This window comes from Hordeum vulgare, chromosome 1H (assembly GCF_904849725.1).
Source record: "Hordeum vulgare subsp. vulgare chromosome 1H, MorexV3_pseudomolecules_assembly, whole genome shotgun sequence".
NCBI classification, from domain to species: domain Eukaryota; kingdom Viridiplantae; phylum Streptophyta; class Magnoliopsida; order Poales; family Poaceae; genus Hordeum; species Hordeum vulgare.
The window spans coordinates 416,797,756-416,815,967 of NC_058518.1; the positions used below are offsets into that span (position 1 = coordinate 416,797,756).

Sequence of the window (18,212 nt, forward strand, 5' to 3'; positions counted from 1 at the left end):
GACTATCAGGGTGCAAGTCGTGATGCTTGCGTTATTCCTCAATTTACTTCAGAATTTCTAGCGATGCACATTCAGTGGGAGTAGACGTTCACGTCAACGACGAGACGTCTACGTTGACTTCCTAAATCTCAAAATGATTTCTCGGCTCATTCTCTTGAAAATGCTCATAGAGATAGGATGTGCGTGTGTGTTCAAAAGGATAAATGTATGCGCGTTTATGCGAACCTTTGGGTCTATGTTAAAAAAACTTTGGCTCCCCTCGAAAAAAAACTAGCAACTTTGGCTATTTTTGTCATTTTTATTCGAGGGTTGAAGATTATTACACACCACATGCCCGGGCGACGAAGCGGCCTATGTTACCCCCCTGCTAAGCTAACCGTACCGCGCGACCTCCTCAAGTTTAACAATACTCAACGGTGACCCCGTTGCTTAATACCCGCCTACTGGATCGTAGGAGGAAGGTAGTTGCCCTCGATCTCGCCAGCCTTGCCGGTTACCCGACTACTTGCCATATTTCAAGCCCCCTCTCTCTTTCCGTGTCTTGCTTTTCCCGCTGGTTCCCGGGGGCGCGCGCGATGGGCTTCTCCGCGGCCGACGCGGTCATACCGGCGTGCGCCGTGATCGGCATTGCCTTCGCGCTCTGGCAATGGTTCCTTGTCGCCAAGGTGAAGGTGTCCGCCTACGCGCCGGCGGGCAACGGCGTACACGGCCGGCCAGTGTTCCGGACGGAGGACGAGGACGGTGAGGATGCCCGTATGGGCGGTGGCGGCGGCGGCGAGAGCGACGACGAGGAGGACGGAGGCGACGGCCCGGCGGCCGTGGCCAGGTGCGCCGAGGTCCAGAACGCCATCTCAGTCGGTGAGTTTGTTTCGTACAGTACAATACTTATCTTGAGTTTCTCCTGCGGGGTTTCAAATTCAAATGCTTTTCTTGATAGGTATTGTTTGTTCAGCTCTTTTTTATTTTTTGGGTCGCTACTGCCGGTGGGGATTAATTTTATCCAACTTTGTGTGAAGTGCGTACCGTAGTAAAATTTGATCTTTCACGAACACATGCATACAGACCAATATGTTTGATAATAACTGCCCTCATGTAAATTAATTAGCCACTCTCGTAGGAAAAAAAACATCTTGAATTTGGCACGGTGGTGTAGAATGCCAGAGTTCAGATAATTTTTCTTTGCGGTCAGCTTCGATGCACAGTAGTATTTACCTTTTGTAGAAACACTATTGTTGGTTTGGACTTTGTGAACGGGTCATGTTCAACCCTAATCGAACGCAATCAACTGCACAACCTCGTCATCCAGAGTTCTTTACAAACGTGTTGGATATGGAACTTGCTCCGAAAAAGCCGAAACACTTCATCCTTTTTTTTGGAAACACTTTATCCTGATGTTAAGCAAATGGGCACTGTCAGAACCATTGACCAACAACAGATGATCAGCTCAAACACCTTCGTGCTGACATAATTTATATGCCACAAGTCAACTCTGAGGCAATCCAAGGCGTTGGAAAAATAAACATGCTTGATTTGTGACTTGCTCCTGGTTCAAGAAAAGATGCCCTGTCAAAGATTTGACCAAGTAGGAGTGGCACCTGACCTGGCACGTGTTCGACGGGCCGCCGGAGACGCCATATTCCTACAACCTTTATCCTATCCCATTCTATTAACTTGATCGATTTGTAATAGCCTCCATGACGTGTTCTTATTAATGGTTGAGTATACAACTTACTGGAGCATGTTTTAGAACCCCGTAAGAGTTGTCTTTCCATTTAAACAAAAATGATAAAACATACTCCCTTTGTCCAGAAATACTTGAAAAGTTTCTCCGTCAAGTATTTTTGAATGGATGGAGTATACCTTAAAAGACGGGGGGACACCGTGTCATCTCAAATGGAGACGAGACTAAGGCTTTATTTGTGCAGGTGCACTGTTGTAGGTGTTGACTTTGGTGGGTAGGATGTAGCAATAAGCGTAAACTCCACCCCCGCCCCCAACCCTCCTTCGAATTTTATTAGGATGGGTAGGTCTCCCCTCCAGTGCCCAATCCTAATTCTCTATGTTGGTTAGTCCGTTAAATCTAAAACTAGTTTTTCATAGGTGTAGCATTACCTGATGAAGAGGAAAGACCCGAAGAAACTTTAAAATTGTTTTGACATATTAATGGTAAATAAGAGATTGTTCTCGTGTGTAACCAGATTTCTGCACATGCTTGTGATAAAATTTTAATCTCAAGAAATTATTTCAACTTTGGAAAGCGGCGTTTTTGCTCGGAGGCCCAATGAGCCTTGGGATTGAACAAAGGAACTTTTACAAATACTAATTAAATTAAAGAAAATCAATTATTGTGTGTGGAGAAAGATGTCTGAATGCGTGATGTCCATGTTAAATTTCAGACCATTTGAATGTCTGAGTAGTTCTTAGAAAGAAGACAAAATTCTAGAATGTGATAAAGTTAATTGTTTGTGCATTGTTAGGATCCTTTTTTTTTTCGTGAGACCTACTCCGATGTTCAAATGGGTTGAAAATTGTCACGTACCTCACGCACTCAAACATCCATGATTTTTATTTTTATTTTTCTATTACTTTTTTAGAATTTTCTGTTTAGGTGTAGATGGGCCTGAGATTAGAATTGAGTAAGTGTTGAAAATAAAAGAGAATGCTTGTACTCTTTCGATACAAGTACTACCTATGTTTCTAAACATAAGATGTTTTGACAGTTTAAGTTGAACTATCAAAACATTTTATAGCATTTGGAAACTGGTTTTGTTAAAACACATTTAAATATGAGATAAGTATTGCATATCTAAATCATATATCAATCATTGATCTTATGTAAAGATTTATCTACGTATTTTTTTTCGTTTTTATGCTTAATTTAATCATTTAGACGTGCAATAATTATGTTACATTTAAATATACCTACAGACCTTTTGGAACAGACGATTATATAACCGACAAAAGTTTCCACTTGAAATTCGTCACTGGTCTGTGCATGCCCCTGACAACAGTTCGATTAACGTGTCAAATATTACAGGAGCAAACTCGTTCCTTTTCACCCAATACAAGTACCTCGCGGCATTCACGGTGATCTTCGCCGTGGTCATCTTCCTCTTCCTGGGGTCCGTGCACCGGTTCAGCACAGCCAGCCAGCCGTGCCAGTACACCAAGGGCAAGACGTGCAAGCCGGCGCTGGCCAACGCAGTGTTCACCACCATAGCCTTCCTCCTGGGCGCCGTCACCTCCGTGGTGTCGGGCTTCCTCGGCATGCGGATTGCCACGTTCGCCAACGCGAGAACCACACTGGAGGCGCGGCGCGGCATCGGCGCGGCCTTCGCTACGGCGTTCCGGTCCGGCGCCGTCATGGGGTTCCTCCTGTCGTCCCTGGGCCTCCTGGTGCTCTACGTTGCCATCAAGCTCTTCGGGCTGTACTACCACGACGACTGGGAGGGCCTGTACGAGTCCATCACCGGCTATGGCCTCGGCGGCTCGTCCATGGCGCTGTTCGGGAGGGTCGGCGGCGGCATCTACACCAAGGCGGCGGACGTCGGCGCCGACCTCGTCGGGAAGGTGGAGCGGAACATCCCCGAGGACGACCCGAGGAACCCCGCGGTGATCGCAGACAATGTGGGCGACAACGTCGGCGACATCGCCGGGATGGGCTCCGACCTGTTCGGGTCCTACGCCGAATCCACCTGCGCGGCGCTGTTCGTGGCATCCATCTCGTCGTTCGGCGCCGACCACGACTTTGCGGCGGTGTGCTACCCCCTGCTGATAAGCTCGGCTGGGCTTGTGGTCTGCCTGGTCACCACGCTCTTCGCCACCGATTTCTTCAAGGTCAAGACCGTCCGCGGGGTCGCGCCAGCGCTGAAGCTTCAGCTCGTCATCTCCACCGCGCTGATGACCGTCGCAGCCCTCGTCGTCACCTTCGCCGCGCTCCCGGCCAAGTTCACCATGTTCGATTTCGGGGAGCAGAAGCAGGTCAAGAACTGGTAAGCCCTCGCCGTCGAGTTTCCCTGCATAAATTTTGCCGCTGATGGATCAAATTAATAAGGTAACTAATGGCCGGCGTTGGCAATGGCAGGCACGTGTTCTTCTGCGTCGCCATTGGGTTATGGGCAGGTCTGGCCATCGGCTTCATCACGGAGTACTTCACCAGTAATGCTTACAGGTAATTAGTTTCATTCGTTTCTTCGTTTGTCTCAGTGAGATGAATGTTTCGGATTCGGAGTGATTAACTTTGTGGGTGCGCGCGGCGGGCAGCCCTGTTCGGGACGTGGCCGACTCTTGCAGGACCGGCGCGGCGACAAACGTCATCTTCGGGCTGGCGCTCGGCTACAAATCCGTGATCGTGCCCGTGTTAGCCATCGCCGTGTCAATCTACGTGAGCTTCACTCTGGCATCAATCTACGGCATCGCCATCGCCGCGCTCGGGATGCTCAGCACAGTGGCCACCGGGCTGGCCATCGACGCCTACGGCCCGATCAGTGACAACGCGGGAGGCATCGCAGAGATGGCCGGCATGAGCCGCAGGATCCGGCAACGAACCGACGCCCTGGATGCCGCGGGGAACACCACCGCGGCGATCGGCAAGGGGTTCGCCATCGGCTCGGCGGCGCTGGTGTCGCTGGCGCTGTTCGGCGCGTTCGTGAGCCGCGCGGGCGTCACGGTGATCAACGTGCTGAGCCCCAAGGTGTTCGCGGGGATGCTCGCCGGCGGGATGCTCCCCTACTGGTTCTCGGCGATGACGATGAAGAGCGTGGGCAGCGCCGCGCTGAAGATGGTGGAGGAGGTGCGGCGGCAGTTCAGCACCATCCCGGGGCTGATGGAGGGGCGCGCGACGCCGGACTACGCCAGCTGCGTGAGGATATCGACGGACGCGTCCCTGAGGGAGATGATGCCCCCGGGGGCGCTGGTGCTGCTGGCGCCGCTCGTCGTTGGCACTTTCTTCGGCGTCCACGCGCTCGCCGGCCTGCTCGCTGGCGCGCTCGTCTCCGGCGTGCAGGTGGCCATATCGGCTTCCAACAGCGGGGGAGCCTGGGACAACGCCAAGAAGTACATCGAGGCGGGTGCGTCGGAGCACGCCAAGTCCCTGGGTCCCAAGGGCTCGGAGGCGCACAAGGCCGCCGTGATCGGTGACACCATCGGGGACCCGCTCAAGGATACGTCTGGCCCGTCGCTCAACATCCTCATCAAGCTCATGGCCGTCGAGTCCCTCGTCTTCGCGCCATTCTTCGCGGCGCATGGAGGCCTCATAATCAACTGATACAAATATTGCAGGGAGATATACATGAATGTCTGGTTTGAGAATATCATATGCTAGGATTGATGTGGAATAGTGGAGGCTTAGGTCAACCCCGAAAACTGCACTGCCCTTGTGACATTATCGCTTAATTAGTACGTATAATGCTGAGTTTACTGGTTTTCAAGAAAGGGACATTTTCTTAAGAAAAAAGGTTACCTTCAACCGGTTGATTGCGCTCCCTTGTCCACCGGCTCAGCAATCGTCCGTCATTGATCTGACGGACCCAATCATCCCCGCTTCTACGTCAGTCGCAATCATTTTTTTCTAAAAAAGAGCCATTGTTTCAGGATCGTCTCCCACACCTAAGTGCCCGCTTTGCGTTGCTCTGTCTTGCTGCTGGATCTAGGAGGACGACGGGGCCGATGGCACACGACGACAGGGCATCAGGCGGCTGCAACATTTCCAGTACGATGGCGGCGACGACGGATACTGCAGTGGTCGGCGTCGACTCCAGCAAGTATACATGCTCATCCCTTGACCCGTTCGTCCCCCAATCCCCCCTCCCCCCCCCCCCCCCCCCCCCCGCACCGAGCGCCGCTGCCTGTAAATCGCCGGCGTGAGCGCATCCATGCTGGATCTCCGCCGCCAAACGCCTCCCGGCGAAGAGAAAGTTTCAGCAACATGGTTACTATTTTCGAAATACAACCATTGTTTCTGCAACGCGACCGTTGTTTTAAGAATTATTTTTGCAACACGATCGTTGTTTTTGCAACACGGTCGTTGTTTCAGAAATTAATGAGTGAGGAGGAAACAAGCGGGACATGACAAGCGATGGATGGCTGCCCAGGTGTAGATCCAACAACCAGCGAGGTGGCGCATGTATAACGCGCATCTGCCAATGGACGCCTAGCAGTCCCTATCTCTTCCTAATAATAAGGGAAAGTCTTACCTTTCACCAACTGATCCGCGTGATCCACCCGCCGCCCGCTGGTCCGTTGGATCTGGTCTCGATCTGATCGCGAACCGTTTCCTGAAGCTGGATCGTTGTTTCAAAAACTGGGCAGTTGTTTTAGGAAACTACCCGTCCGTGCCTCCGCCTCCGCCTTGGCCCCGACGACCTCGCCGCCGCCGGCCTGCTGCGTCTCGCGCCCCTCCGCCAACTAACCGATGGAGGCCCTGCCGATCGGAGGGGAGCCACGTCTGCCTGAGCGCGCGGCGGCGGCCGATGGAGCCGAACCCGGTGAAGATCCCGACGAAGGCCATGACCTTGTGCCTGCCGCGCGATCCGGTGGCGTGGCCCGTCGGGAGCTTAGTGGCACCGGTACCCGGCGACGGATACGGCGGCGGCGAGGAACCCGGCGAGGCCGAAGAGGAGGCAGGCCGCGAAGACGGACGGCGAGGAGAGGAGGCCGCGGAGCGAGGAGCGTCGGGAGGCTGCGGCCGCCGAGGAGGAGAACACCTTGGGCGAGCTGAGCATGGCTGCGGCCGCGCTGCCCTACCGCAAGTGTGGTGGGCGGGCCGGTGGGGGCCGGGCCGCGTGCTGCGGCCGGTTGGTGGGGCAGCGATGGCGTGAGATCGGAGAAGGGAGAGACGAAAAAAATTCCGCAACTTGACCTTTGTTGCAAAAATTCCTGAAACATGACCTTTGTTGCAAAAAATTCTCCCGCAAAAGTACCTATGTTGCAGAAAGACGAAGAAAAAAAATTCTGCAACAAGCAAATTGTTTCTGAAACTCGACCATTGTTTCAGGAATTAACGGGTCCAAAGTTTATTTCTTGCAACAAAGCGAAAGTTTCTGCAACTCAACCATCGTTTCAGGAATTATGCGTAGCAGCGTGCTTGTTTCCGCAATTGGAGCATTGTTTCGGAATTTTGTGTGGTGGGCGGGAGGCGACCGAGCTGGTGATCGGACGGTGCACGCGTATGCATCGAACGGCTAAAAGGGTGGTGAATGGTTGATACATCTCCAACGTATCTATAATTTTTGATGGTTCCATGCTATTATCTTGTCAACTTTGGATGTTTTATATGCATGAATATGCTATTTTACATCTTTTTTGGGACTAACCTATTAACTCATTGCCAAGTGCCAGTTTCTGTTGTTTCCGTGTTTTTGGCCCATTTTCAGACGGAGTCCAAATGGAATGAAACTTTACGATGATTTTTTTGGACGAAAAGCGACCCCCGAAGCTTTGGAAGAAGGCTAGATGGGCCACGAGGGAGTCAGAAGCCCTCACGCTGCCACCCCTCGGTGGTGGCAAGCAGGCTTGTGACCTCCTCATGGGCCCAGCTGACGCAATTCCACCGCCATAAATTCCTATAAATTCAGAAACCCCCAAAATGAAACCTAGATCGGAAGTTCCGCTGCCGCAAGCCTCTGTAGCCACCAAAAACCAATCTGGAGCCCGTTCTGGCACCCTGCCGGAGGGGGAATCCATCTCTGGTGGCCATCTTCATCATCCCGGCGATCTGTTGGAAATATGCCCTAGAGGCAATAATAAAATGGTAATTATCATATTTCCTTGTTCATGATAATAGTCTATTGTTCATGCTATAATTGTATTAACAGGAAACAGTAATACGTGTGTGAATAAATAGATCACAATGTGTCCCTAGCAAGCCTCTAGTTGGCTAGCTCGTTAGTCAATAGATGATCATGGTTTCCTGATCATGGGCATTAGATGTCATTGATAACGGGATCACATCATTGGGAGAATGATGTGATGGACAAGACCCAATCCTAAGCATAGCACTAGATCGTATTGTTCGTATGCTAAAGCTTTTCTAATGTCAAGTGTCTTTTCCTTCGACCGTGAGATTGTGCAACTCCCGGATACCGTAGGAGTGCTTTGGATGTATCAAACGTCACAACGTAACTGGGTGACTATAAAGGTGCACTATGGGTATCTCTGAAAGTATCTGTTGGGTTGGCACGAATCGAGATCGGGATTTGTCACTCCATGTGACGGAGAGGTATCTCTGGGCCCACTCGGTAGAAAATCATCATGAGCTCAATGTGACTAAGGAGTTACTTACACGATGACGTGCTACGAAACGAGTAAAGAGACTTACCGGTAACGAGATTAAACAAGGTATTGGTATACCGACGATCGAATCTCGGGCAAGTTCTATACCGACAGACAAAGGGAATTGTATACGGGATTGATTGAATCCTTGACATCGTGGTTCATCCGATGAGATCATCATGGAGCAAGTGGGAGCCACCATGGGTATCCAGACCCCGCTGATGGTTATTGGCCGGAGAGTTGTCTCGGTCATGTCTGCCTGTCTCCGAACCCGTAGGGTCTACACACTTAAGGTTAGATGACGCTAGGGTTATAGGGAATTGTTACACGAGGTTACCGAAAGTTGTTCGGAGTCCCGGATGAGATCCCGGACGTCACGATGAGCTCCAGAATGGTCCGGAGGTAAAGATTGATATATAGGACGGATGGTTTCGGACACCGGAAGTGTTTCGGGTATCACCGGTAACGTACCGGGACCACCGGGACCACCGGAGGTGGCCCCGGGGGTCCACCGAAGGGGGGCAACGACCCCGGGAGGATAAATGGGCCAAGTGGGGGAGGGAACCAGCCCCTAGGTGGGCTGGTGCGCCCCTCCCCCCACTCAGCCCATGGCGCACGAAGAGGGGAGAGGGGGGGGGGAACCCTAGCGCAGGTGGGCCTAAGGCCCACCAGAGGGGTGCGCCAACCCTCCTCCCCCCCTTGGCCGCCGCACCAGCCCCATCTAGGGCTGCCGCCCCCCAGGAGAGGGAAACCCTCAAGGGGGCGCAGCCCCTCCCTTCCCCTATATATACCGATCACTTTTGGCCATTGGGAGATAGACTTTTCCCTCTCTCTCGGCGCAGCCCTGCCCTTCTTTCTCCTCCTCTCTGTCGGTGCTTGGCGAAGCCCTGCCGGGAGACCTCGTCTCTCCATCGACACCACGCCGTCGTGTTGCTGGAGTTCTTCCCCAACCTCTCCCTCCTCTTTGCTGGATCAAGGTGCGGGAGACGTCACCGGGCTGCACGTGTGTTGAACGCGGAGGTGCTGTAGTTCGGCACTAGATCGGAATCACGCCGCGATTTGAATCGTTGCGAGTACGACTCCATCAACCGCGTTCTAGCAACGCTTCCGCTTAGCGATCTTCAAAGGTATGAAGTTGCTCTTACCCCTCTCTCGTTGCTGGTCTCTCCATAGGAAGATCTGAATATGCGTAGGAAATTTTTTGAATTTATGCTACGTTACCCATCAGTGGCATCCGAGCCAGGTTTTCTATGCGTAGATTCTATGTACGAGTAGAACACAAAAGTTATGGGCGATGATTTGTCAATTTGCTTGCCGCTACTAGTCTTATTCTTTTCCGGCGGTATTGTGGGATGAAGCGGCCCGGACCGACTTTACACGTAAGCTTACGTGAGACTGGTTCCACCGACAGACATGCACACCATGCATAAAGGTGGCTAGCGGGTGTCTGTGTCTCCTACTCTAGTTGGATTGAATTTGATGAAAAGGGTCCTTATGAAGGGTAAATAGCTTTGGCATATCATCGTTGTGGCTGTCACGTAGGTAAGAAGGCGTTCTTGCTAGAAACCCAAATCAGCCACGTAAAACTTGCAACAACAATTAGAGGACGTCTAACTTGTTTTTGCAGGGTTTGACATGTGATGTGATATGGCCAAAGTTGTGATGTTGCATGTATGATGTATGAGATGATCATGTTATTGTAATAGGTTTCACGACTTGCATGTCGATGAGTATGACAACCGGCAGGAGCCATATGAGTTGTCTTAATTTATTGTATGAGATGCAACGCCATGTGCTTACTACTTTTATTTCATTGCTAACGGTTAGCTATAGTAGTAGTGATAGTAGTAGTTGGTGTGACGACTTCACGGAGACACGATGATGGAGATCATGGTGTCACGCCGGTGACGATGATGATCATGCGATGCCTGAAGATGGAGATCGAAAGGGCAAAGATGATAATGGCCATATCATGTCACTATATGATTGCATTGTGATGTTTATCATGTTTTTCATCTTATTGCTTAGAACGACGGTGGCATAATAAGATGATCCCTCTTAAAATTTCGAGAACGTATTCCCCTAAGTGTGCACCGTTGCGAAGGATCGTTGTCTCGAAGCACCACGTGATGATCGGGTGTGATAGATTCTAACGTTCGCATACAACGGGTGTAAGCCAGATTTACACACGCGAAACACCTAGGTTGACTCGACGAGCTTAGCATGTACAAACATGACCTCGAATACAAGAGACCGAAAGGTCGAACATGAGTCGTATGGTTGAATACGATCAACATGAAGTTGCTCACCATGGTGACTAGTCCGTCTCACGTGATGATCGGACACGGGTTAGTCAACATGGATCATGTATCACTTAGATGACAAGAGGGATGTCGATTTAAGTGGGAGTTCATACTTAATATGATTAAATGAACTTAATTGTCATGAACTTAGTCTAAAAGTTGTCTTTAGAAATATTGTAGATGGCCAACGTCAACCTCAATTTCAACGCATTCCTAGAGAAAAACAAGCTGAAAGATGATGGTAGCAACTATGCGGACTAGGTTCGCAACTTGAAGCTCATCCTTGAAGCAGCTAAAAAGGCTTATGTCCTTGATGCGCCGCTAGGTGACCCTCCCACTCCCGCAGCAGCCCAGGACATTCTGAACGTCTGGCAAACGCGGAGTGATGACTACTCTGTGGTTAGGTGTGGCATGTTATACAGTTTAGAAAGAGGGATCCAAAGGCGTTTTGAGCAACACGGTGCATATGAGATGTTCCAAGAGCTGAAGCTAGTTTTTCAAGATCATGCCCGTGTCGAGAGATATGAAGTCTCCGACAAGTTCTTTAGCTGTAAGATGGAGGAGAACAGTTCTGTCAGTGAGCACATACTCAAAATGTCTGGGTTACACGGTCGTCTGACTTCACTTGGAGTCGAACTTCCAGATGATGCCATAATTGACAGAATCCTCCAGTCTCTCCCACCAAGCTACAAAGCCTTTGTGCTTAACTGCAACATGCAAGGGATGGAGAAGACCATTCCCGAGTTGTACTCGATGCTCAAGTCTGCAGAAGTAGAAATCAAGAAAGAGCATCAAGTGTTGATGGTCAACAAGACCACTAGTTTCAAGAAGGGCAAGGGTAAGAAGAACTTCAAGAAAGACGACAAAGTTGTTGCCGCGCCCGGTAAGCCAGATGTCAGGAAGAAGAAAAAGAATGGACCCAAGCCTGAGACTGAGTGCTTCTATTTCAAGGGAAAGTGTCACTGGAAGCGGAACTGCCCCAAATACTTAGCGGACAAGAAGGCCGCCAACGTTAAAGGTATATGTGATATACATGTTATTGATGTGTACCTTACCAGTGCTCGTAGTAGCTCCTGGGTATTTGATACCAGTGCTGTTGCTCACATTTGCAACTCAAAGCAGGAACTGCGGAATAAGCGGAGACTGGCAAAGGACGAGGTGACGATGCGCGTCGGGAATGGCTCCAAGGTCGATGTGATCGCCGTCGGCACGCTACCTCTACATCTACCATCGGGATTAGTTTTAAACCTTAATAATTGTTATTTAGTATGAGCTTTGAGCATGAATATTGTATCAGGGTCTTGCTTAATGCGAGACGGCTACTCATTTAAGTCAGAGAACAATGGTTGTTCTATTTATACGAGTGATATGTTTTATGGTCATGCTCCGCTGGTGAATGGTTTATTCCTGATGAATCTCGATCGTGATGTTACACATATTCATAGTCTGAGTACCAAAAGATGTAAAGTTGATAATGATAGTCCCACATACTTGTGGCACTGCCGCTTTGGTCATATCGGCGTTAAGCGCATGAAGAAGCTCCATACTGATGGACTATTAGAGTCTCTTGACTTTGAATCATTTGACACATGCGAACCGTGCCTCATGGGCAAGATGACTAAGACTCCATTCTCAGGTATAATGGAGAGACCAACCCACTTATTGGAAATAATACATACTGATGTGTGTGTTCCAATGAACGTTGAAGCTCGCGGTGGCTATCATTATGTTCTCACTCTCACCGATGATTTGAGTAGGTATGGGTATATCTACTTGATGAAGCACAAATCTGAGACCTTTGAAAAGTTTAAGGAATTTCAGAGTGAGGTTGAGAATCAACGTGATAGAAAAATTAAATGTCTACGATCTGATCGTGGAGGAGAATATTTGAGTCACGAGTTTGGCACACACCTAAGGAAGTGTGGAATCGTTTCACAACTAACGCCGCCTGGCACACCGCAACGCAACGGAGTGTCTGAACGTCGTAATCACACTTTATTAGATATGGTACGATCCATGATGTCTCTTACCGACTTACCGCTATCATTTTGGGGATACGCATTAGAAACTGCAGCATTCACTTTAAATAGGGCACCGTCTAAATCCGTTGAGACGACACCGTATGAACTATGGTTTGGCAAGAAACCTAAGTTGTCGTTTCTTAAAGTTTGGGGCTGCGATGCTTATGTGAATAAACTTCAACCAGAAAAGCTCGAACCCAAAGCGGAGAAATGCGTATTCATAGGATACCCTAAGGAAACTATTGGGTATACCTTCTATCTTAGATCCGAAGGTAAAACCTTTGTTGCCAAGAACGGGTCCTTTCTAGAGAAAGAGTTTCTCCCGAAAGAAGTAAGTGGGGGGAAGGTAGAACTTGATGAGGTAATTACACCCCCTCTCAAATAGGATAGTAGCGCAGCGCGGGAAGTTGTTCCTGTGGCTCCTACACCAACTGAAGAGGAAGTTAATGATGATGATCATGAAGCTTTAGATCAAGTTACTACTGAACCGTGAAGGTCCACAAGGGCACGCTCCGCACCAGAGTGGTACTGCAACCCTGTGATGGAAATCATGTTGTTAGACAACGGTGAACCTTCGAACTATGAAGAAGCGATGGCGGGCCCGGATTCCAACAAATGGCTTGAAGCTATGAAATCCGAGATAGGATCCACGTATGAGAACAAAGTATGGACTTTGGTGGACTTGCCCGATGACCGGCGAGCCATAGAAAATAAATGGATCTTCAAGAAGAAGACTGATGCAAACGGTAATGTAACCGTTTATAAAGCTCGACTTGTCGCAAAGGGTTTTCGAAAAATTCAAGGAGTTGACTACGAAGAGACTTTCTCTCCCGTAGCGAAGCTGAAATCAGTCCGAATCATGTTAGCAATTGCCGCCTTTTATGATTATGAAATTTGGCAAATGGACGTCAAAACAGCGTTCCTTAACGGGAACCTTAAGGAAGAGTTGTATATGATGCAAACAGAAGGTTTTGTCGACCCTAAGGGTGCTAACAAAGTGTGCAAGCTCCAACGCTCCATCTATGGGCTGGTGCAAGCATCTCGGAGTTGGAACATTCGCTTTAATGAGGTGATTAAAGCGTTTGGGTTCATACAGGTTTACGGAGAAGCCTGTCTGTACAAGAAAGTGAGTGGGAGCTTTGTAGCTTTCCTCATACTATATGTGGATGACATATTATTGATGGGGAACAATACAGAAATGTTGGAGAGCATAAAGGCCTATTTGAACAAGAGTTTTTCAATGAAGGACCTTGGATAAGCTGCATACATATTAGGCATCAAGATCTATAGAGATAGATCGAGACGCCTCATAGGTCTTTCGCAAAGTACATACCTTGACCAGATATTGAAGAAGTTCAATATGGAAAACTCAAAGAAAGGGTTCTTGCCAGTTTTACAAGGTATGAGATTGAGTAAGACTCAGTCGTCGACCACGACAGCAGATAGAGAGAAGATGAGTTATCTCCCCTACGCTTCAGCCGTAGGCTCTCTTATGTATGCCATGCTGTGTACCAGACCTGATATAAACCTTGCCATAAGTTTGGTAGGGAGGTACCAAAGTGATCCCGGTATGGAACACTGGACAGCGGTCAAGAACATCCTTAAGTACCTGAAAAGGACTAAGGAAATGTTTCTCGTTTATGGAGGTGACGAAGAGCTCGTCGTAAAGGGTTACGTCGACGCTAGCTTCGACACAGATCCGGATGACTCTAAGTCACAGACCGGATACATATATGTGTTGAATGGTGGGGCAGTGAGCTGGTGCAGCAGCAAGCAAGAAGTCGTGGCAGCATCTACATGTGAAGCGGAGTACATAGCTGCTTCAGAAGCGGCTCATGAAGGAATTTGGATGAAGGAGCTTATCACCGACCTTGGAGTGGTTCCAAGCGCCTCGCATCCAATGACACTCTTCTGTGATAACACTGGGGCCATTGCCATAGCCAAGGAGCCCAGGTTTCACCGGAAGACGAAGCACATCAAACGCTGCTACAACTCTATCCAGGACCATGTCCAGAGTGGAGTAATAGATATTTGTAAAGTACACATGGATCTGAATATTGCAGACCCATTGACTAAACCTCTTCCACGAGCAAAACATGATCAACACCATAATGCTATGGCTGTTCGATACATCACAATGTAACTAGATTATTGACTCTAGTGCAAGTGGGAGACTGTTGGAAATATGCCCTAGAGGCAATAATAAAATGGTTATTATCATATTTCCTTGTTCATGATAATAGTCTATTGTTCATGCTATAATTCTATTAACAGGAAACAGTAATACATGTGTGAATAAATAGATCACAACGTGTCCCTAGCAAGCCTCTAGTTGGCTAGCTCGTTAGTCAATAGATGATCATGGTTTCCTGATCATGGGCATTAGATGTCATTGATAACGGGATCACATCATTGGGAGAATGATGTGATGGACAAGACCCAATCCTAAGCATAGCACTAGATCGTATTGTTCGTATGCTAAAGCTTTTCTAATGTCAAGTGTCTTTTCCTTCGACCGTGAGATTGTGCAACTCCCGGATACCGTAGGAGTGCTTTGGGTGTATCAAACGTCACAACGTAACTGGGTGACTATAAAGGTGCACTACGGGTATCTCCGAAAGTATCTGTTGGGTTGGCACGAATCAAGATCGGGATTTGTCACTCCGTGTGACGGAGAGGTATCTCTGGGCCCACTCGGTAGAACATCATCATGAGCTCAATGTGACTAAGGAGTTAGTTACACGATGACGTGCTACGGAACGAGTAAAGAGACTTACCGTTAACGAGATTGAACAAGGTATTGGTATACCGACGATCGAATCTCGGGCAAGTTCTATACCGACAGACAAAGGGAATTGTATACGGGATTGATTGAATCCTTGACATCGTGGTTCATCCGATGAGATCATCGTGGAGCAAGTGGGAGCCACCATGGGTATCCAGACCCCGCTGATGGTTATTGGCCGGAGAGTTGTCTCGGTCATGTCTGTCTGTCTCCCGAACCCGTAGGGTCTACGCACTTAAGGTTCGATGACGCTAGGGTTATAGGGAATTGTTACACGAGGTTATCGAAAGTTGTTCGGAGTCCCGGATGAGATCCCGGACATCACGAGGAGCTCTGGAATGGTCCGGAGGTAAAGATTGATATATAGGACGGATGGTTTCGGATACCGGAAGTGTTTCGGGCATCACCGGTAACGTACCGGGACCACCGGGACCACCGGAGGTGGCCCCGGGATCCACCGAAGGGGGCCAACGACCCCGGGAGGATAGATGGGTCAAGTAGGGGAGGGAACCAGCCCCTAGGTGGGTGGTGCGCCCCCCACTCAGCCCATGGCGCAGGAAGAGGGGAGAGGGGGGGGGAACCCTAGCGCAGGTGGGCCTAAGGCCCACCAGAGGGGTGCGCCACCCCTCCTCTCCCCTTGGCCGCCGCACCAGCCCCATCTAGGGCTGCCGCCCCACCCCAGGAGAGGGAAACCCTCAAGGGGGCGCAGCCCCTCCCTTCCCCTATATATACCGGGCACTTTTGGCCATTGGGAGATAGACTTTTCCCTCTCTCTCAGCGCCGCCCTGCCCTTCTTTCTCCTCCTCTCTGCCGGTGCTTGGCGAAGCCCTGCCGGGAGACCTCGTCTCTCCATCGGCACCACGCCGTCGTGTTGCTGGAGTTCTTCCCCAACCTCTCCCTCCTCCTTGCTGGATCAAGGTGCGGGAGACGTCACCGGGCTACACGTGTGTTGACGCGGAGGTGTCGTAGTTCGGCACTAGATCGGAATCACACCGCGATCCGAATCGCTGCGAGTACGACTCCATCAACCACGTTCTAGCAACGCTTCCGCTTAGCAATCTTCAAAGGTGTGAAGATGCTCTTACCCCTCTCTCCTTGCTGGTCTCTCCATAGGAAGATCTGAATATGCGTAGGAATTTTTTTGAATTTATGCTACGTTACCCAACACGATCTCCATGATGAGGAGGGAGTAGTTCTCCCTCGGGGCTGAGGGTATGTACCAGTAGCTATGTGTTTGATCTCTCTCTCTCTCGTGTTCTTGAGATGTCTTGATCTCGATGTACCATGGGTTTTGCTACTATAGTTGGATCTTATGATGTTCTTCCCCCTCTCCTTCTTGTAATGAATTGAGTTTCCCCTTTGGAGTTATCTTATCGGATTGAGTCTTTGAGAACACTTGATGTATGTCTTGCACGTGTCTATCTGCTGTGATCAACTTGCGGGTTTGTGACAATTGGGAACCTATGCATATGGGTTGGCACACGTGGATTCATGTGAGTACTTGATGTATGTTTTGGTGATCAACTTGCGGGTTCGTGACATTGGGAACCTATGCACAGGGGTTGGCACACGTTTTGACTCTCTGGTAGAAACTTTGGGGCACTCTTTGAAGTTCTATGTGTTGGTTAAATAGATGATTCTGAGATTGTGTGATGCATATCGTATAATCATGCCCACGGATACTTGAGGTGACAATGGAGTATCTAGGTGACATTAGGGTCTTGGTTGATATGTATCTTAAGGTGTTATTCTAGTACGAACTCTATGATGGATCGAACGGAAAGAATAGCTTCGTGTTATTTTACTACAGACTCTTGAATAGATCGATCAGAAAGAGTAACTTTGTGGTGGTTTCGTACCCGACAATAATCTCTTCGTGTGTTCTCCGCTATTAGTGACTTTGGAGTGACTCTTTGTTGCATGTTGAGGGCTAGTTATATGATCCAATTATGTTATCATTGTTGAGAGAACTTTGCTAGTGAAAGTATGAACCCTAGGCCTTGTTTCCACGCATTGCAATACCGTTCGTGCTAACTTTTACCATTTGTTATCTTGCTGTTTTGGTAATTTCAGATTACAAAAACCTATATCTACCATCATTATTGCACTTGTTTCACCATCTCTTCGCCGAACTAGTGCACCTATACAACTTACCATTGTATTAGGTGTGTTGGGGACACAAGAGACTCTTTGTTATTTGGTTGCAGGGTTGCTTGAGAGAGACCATCTTCATCATACGCCTCTTGTGGATTGATAAACCTTAGGTCACCCACTTGAGGGAAAATTGCTACTGTCCTACAACCCTCTGCACTTGGAGGCCCAACAACGTCTACAAGGAGAAGGTTGCGTAGTAGACATCAATGGTTACTACAAATCCATCGATGGATGTCTAGGAGTCCCCTAATAATAAAGCGCCGACTGCTTCTATCGTCCGTCGTGTCACTTTTACAAAAAAGCCCCCGTCGTTTCCTGAAACCAACCCACAGTCCGGATTTAAGTGAGAAAACGAATCGTTTCTTTTATTTTTTCAGAAAACTCCCTGATGTTTCAGGTAATCAACCCGCCCTCCGTATTTAAGTGAGCCGAAACGTTTTTTTCGTTTTAATAAAACTAACCTTGACTTTTCAGTTAATCAATCCACATTTTACCTAAAACAAAATTATCCATATCTTTTAAACCGTAACTTCGATTTTAACATGTTACATATGAAACTTGACTAAAAAAATGTGTAGAATCTAAATAGAATGTAAATTTTAGCTGTTGAATACTTCTTAAATATTATTTTTGGTGCAAACTTAATCTGTAGTGCACTGTTCTTTTTTTTTTCTCTCT

The 18,212-nt window shown here is 48.7% G+C and overlaps 1 protein-coding gene across 1 annotated transcript; it reads left to right on the top strand.

The window, feature by feature from the left end:
• The first annotated feature begins 383 nt into the window (after positions 1-383).
• Positions 384-5,467, top strand: LOC123441581 (pyrophosphate-energized vacuolar membrane proton pump-like). Its single transcript, XM_045117950.1, has 4 exons — positions 384-858; positions 3,038-3,992; positions 4,085-4,171; positions 4,264-5,467. Exons 1-4 carry the CDS (start codon positions 576-578, stop codon positions 5,264-5,266), a joined length of 2,328 nt encoding a protein of 775 aa, XP_044973885.1. The 5' UTR covers positions 384-575; the 3' UTR covers positions 5,267-5,467.
• Positions 5,468-18,212: the final 12,745 nt, after the last annotated feature.

Excerpts from the sequence above, each read along its gene's own strand:
- LOC123441581 (XM_045117950.1), top strand. The coding sequence starts at position 576 with ATGGGCTTCTCCGCGGCCGACGCGGTCATACCGGCGTGCGCCGTGATC. Across the intron at positions 859-3,037 it reads CCAGAACGCCATCTCAGTCG|GAGCAAACTCGTTCCTTTTC; the intron begins GTGAGTTTGTTT and ends CAAATATTACAG. Across the intron at positions 3,993-4,084 it reads CAGAAGCAGGTCAAGAACTG|GCACGTGTTCTTCTGCGTCG; the intron begins GTAAGCCCTCGC and ends TGGCAATGGCAG.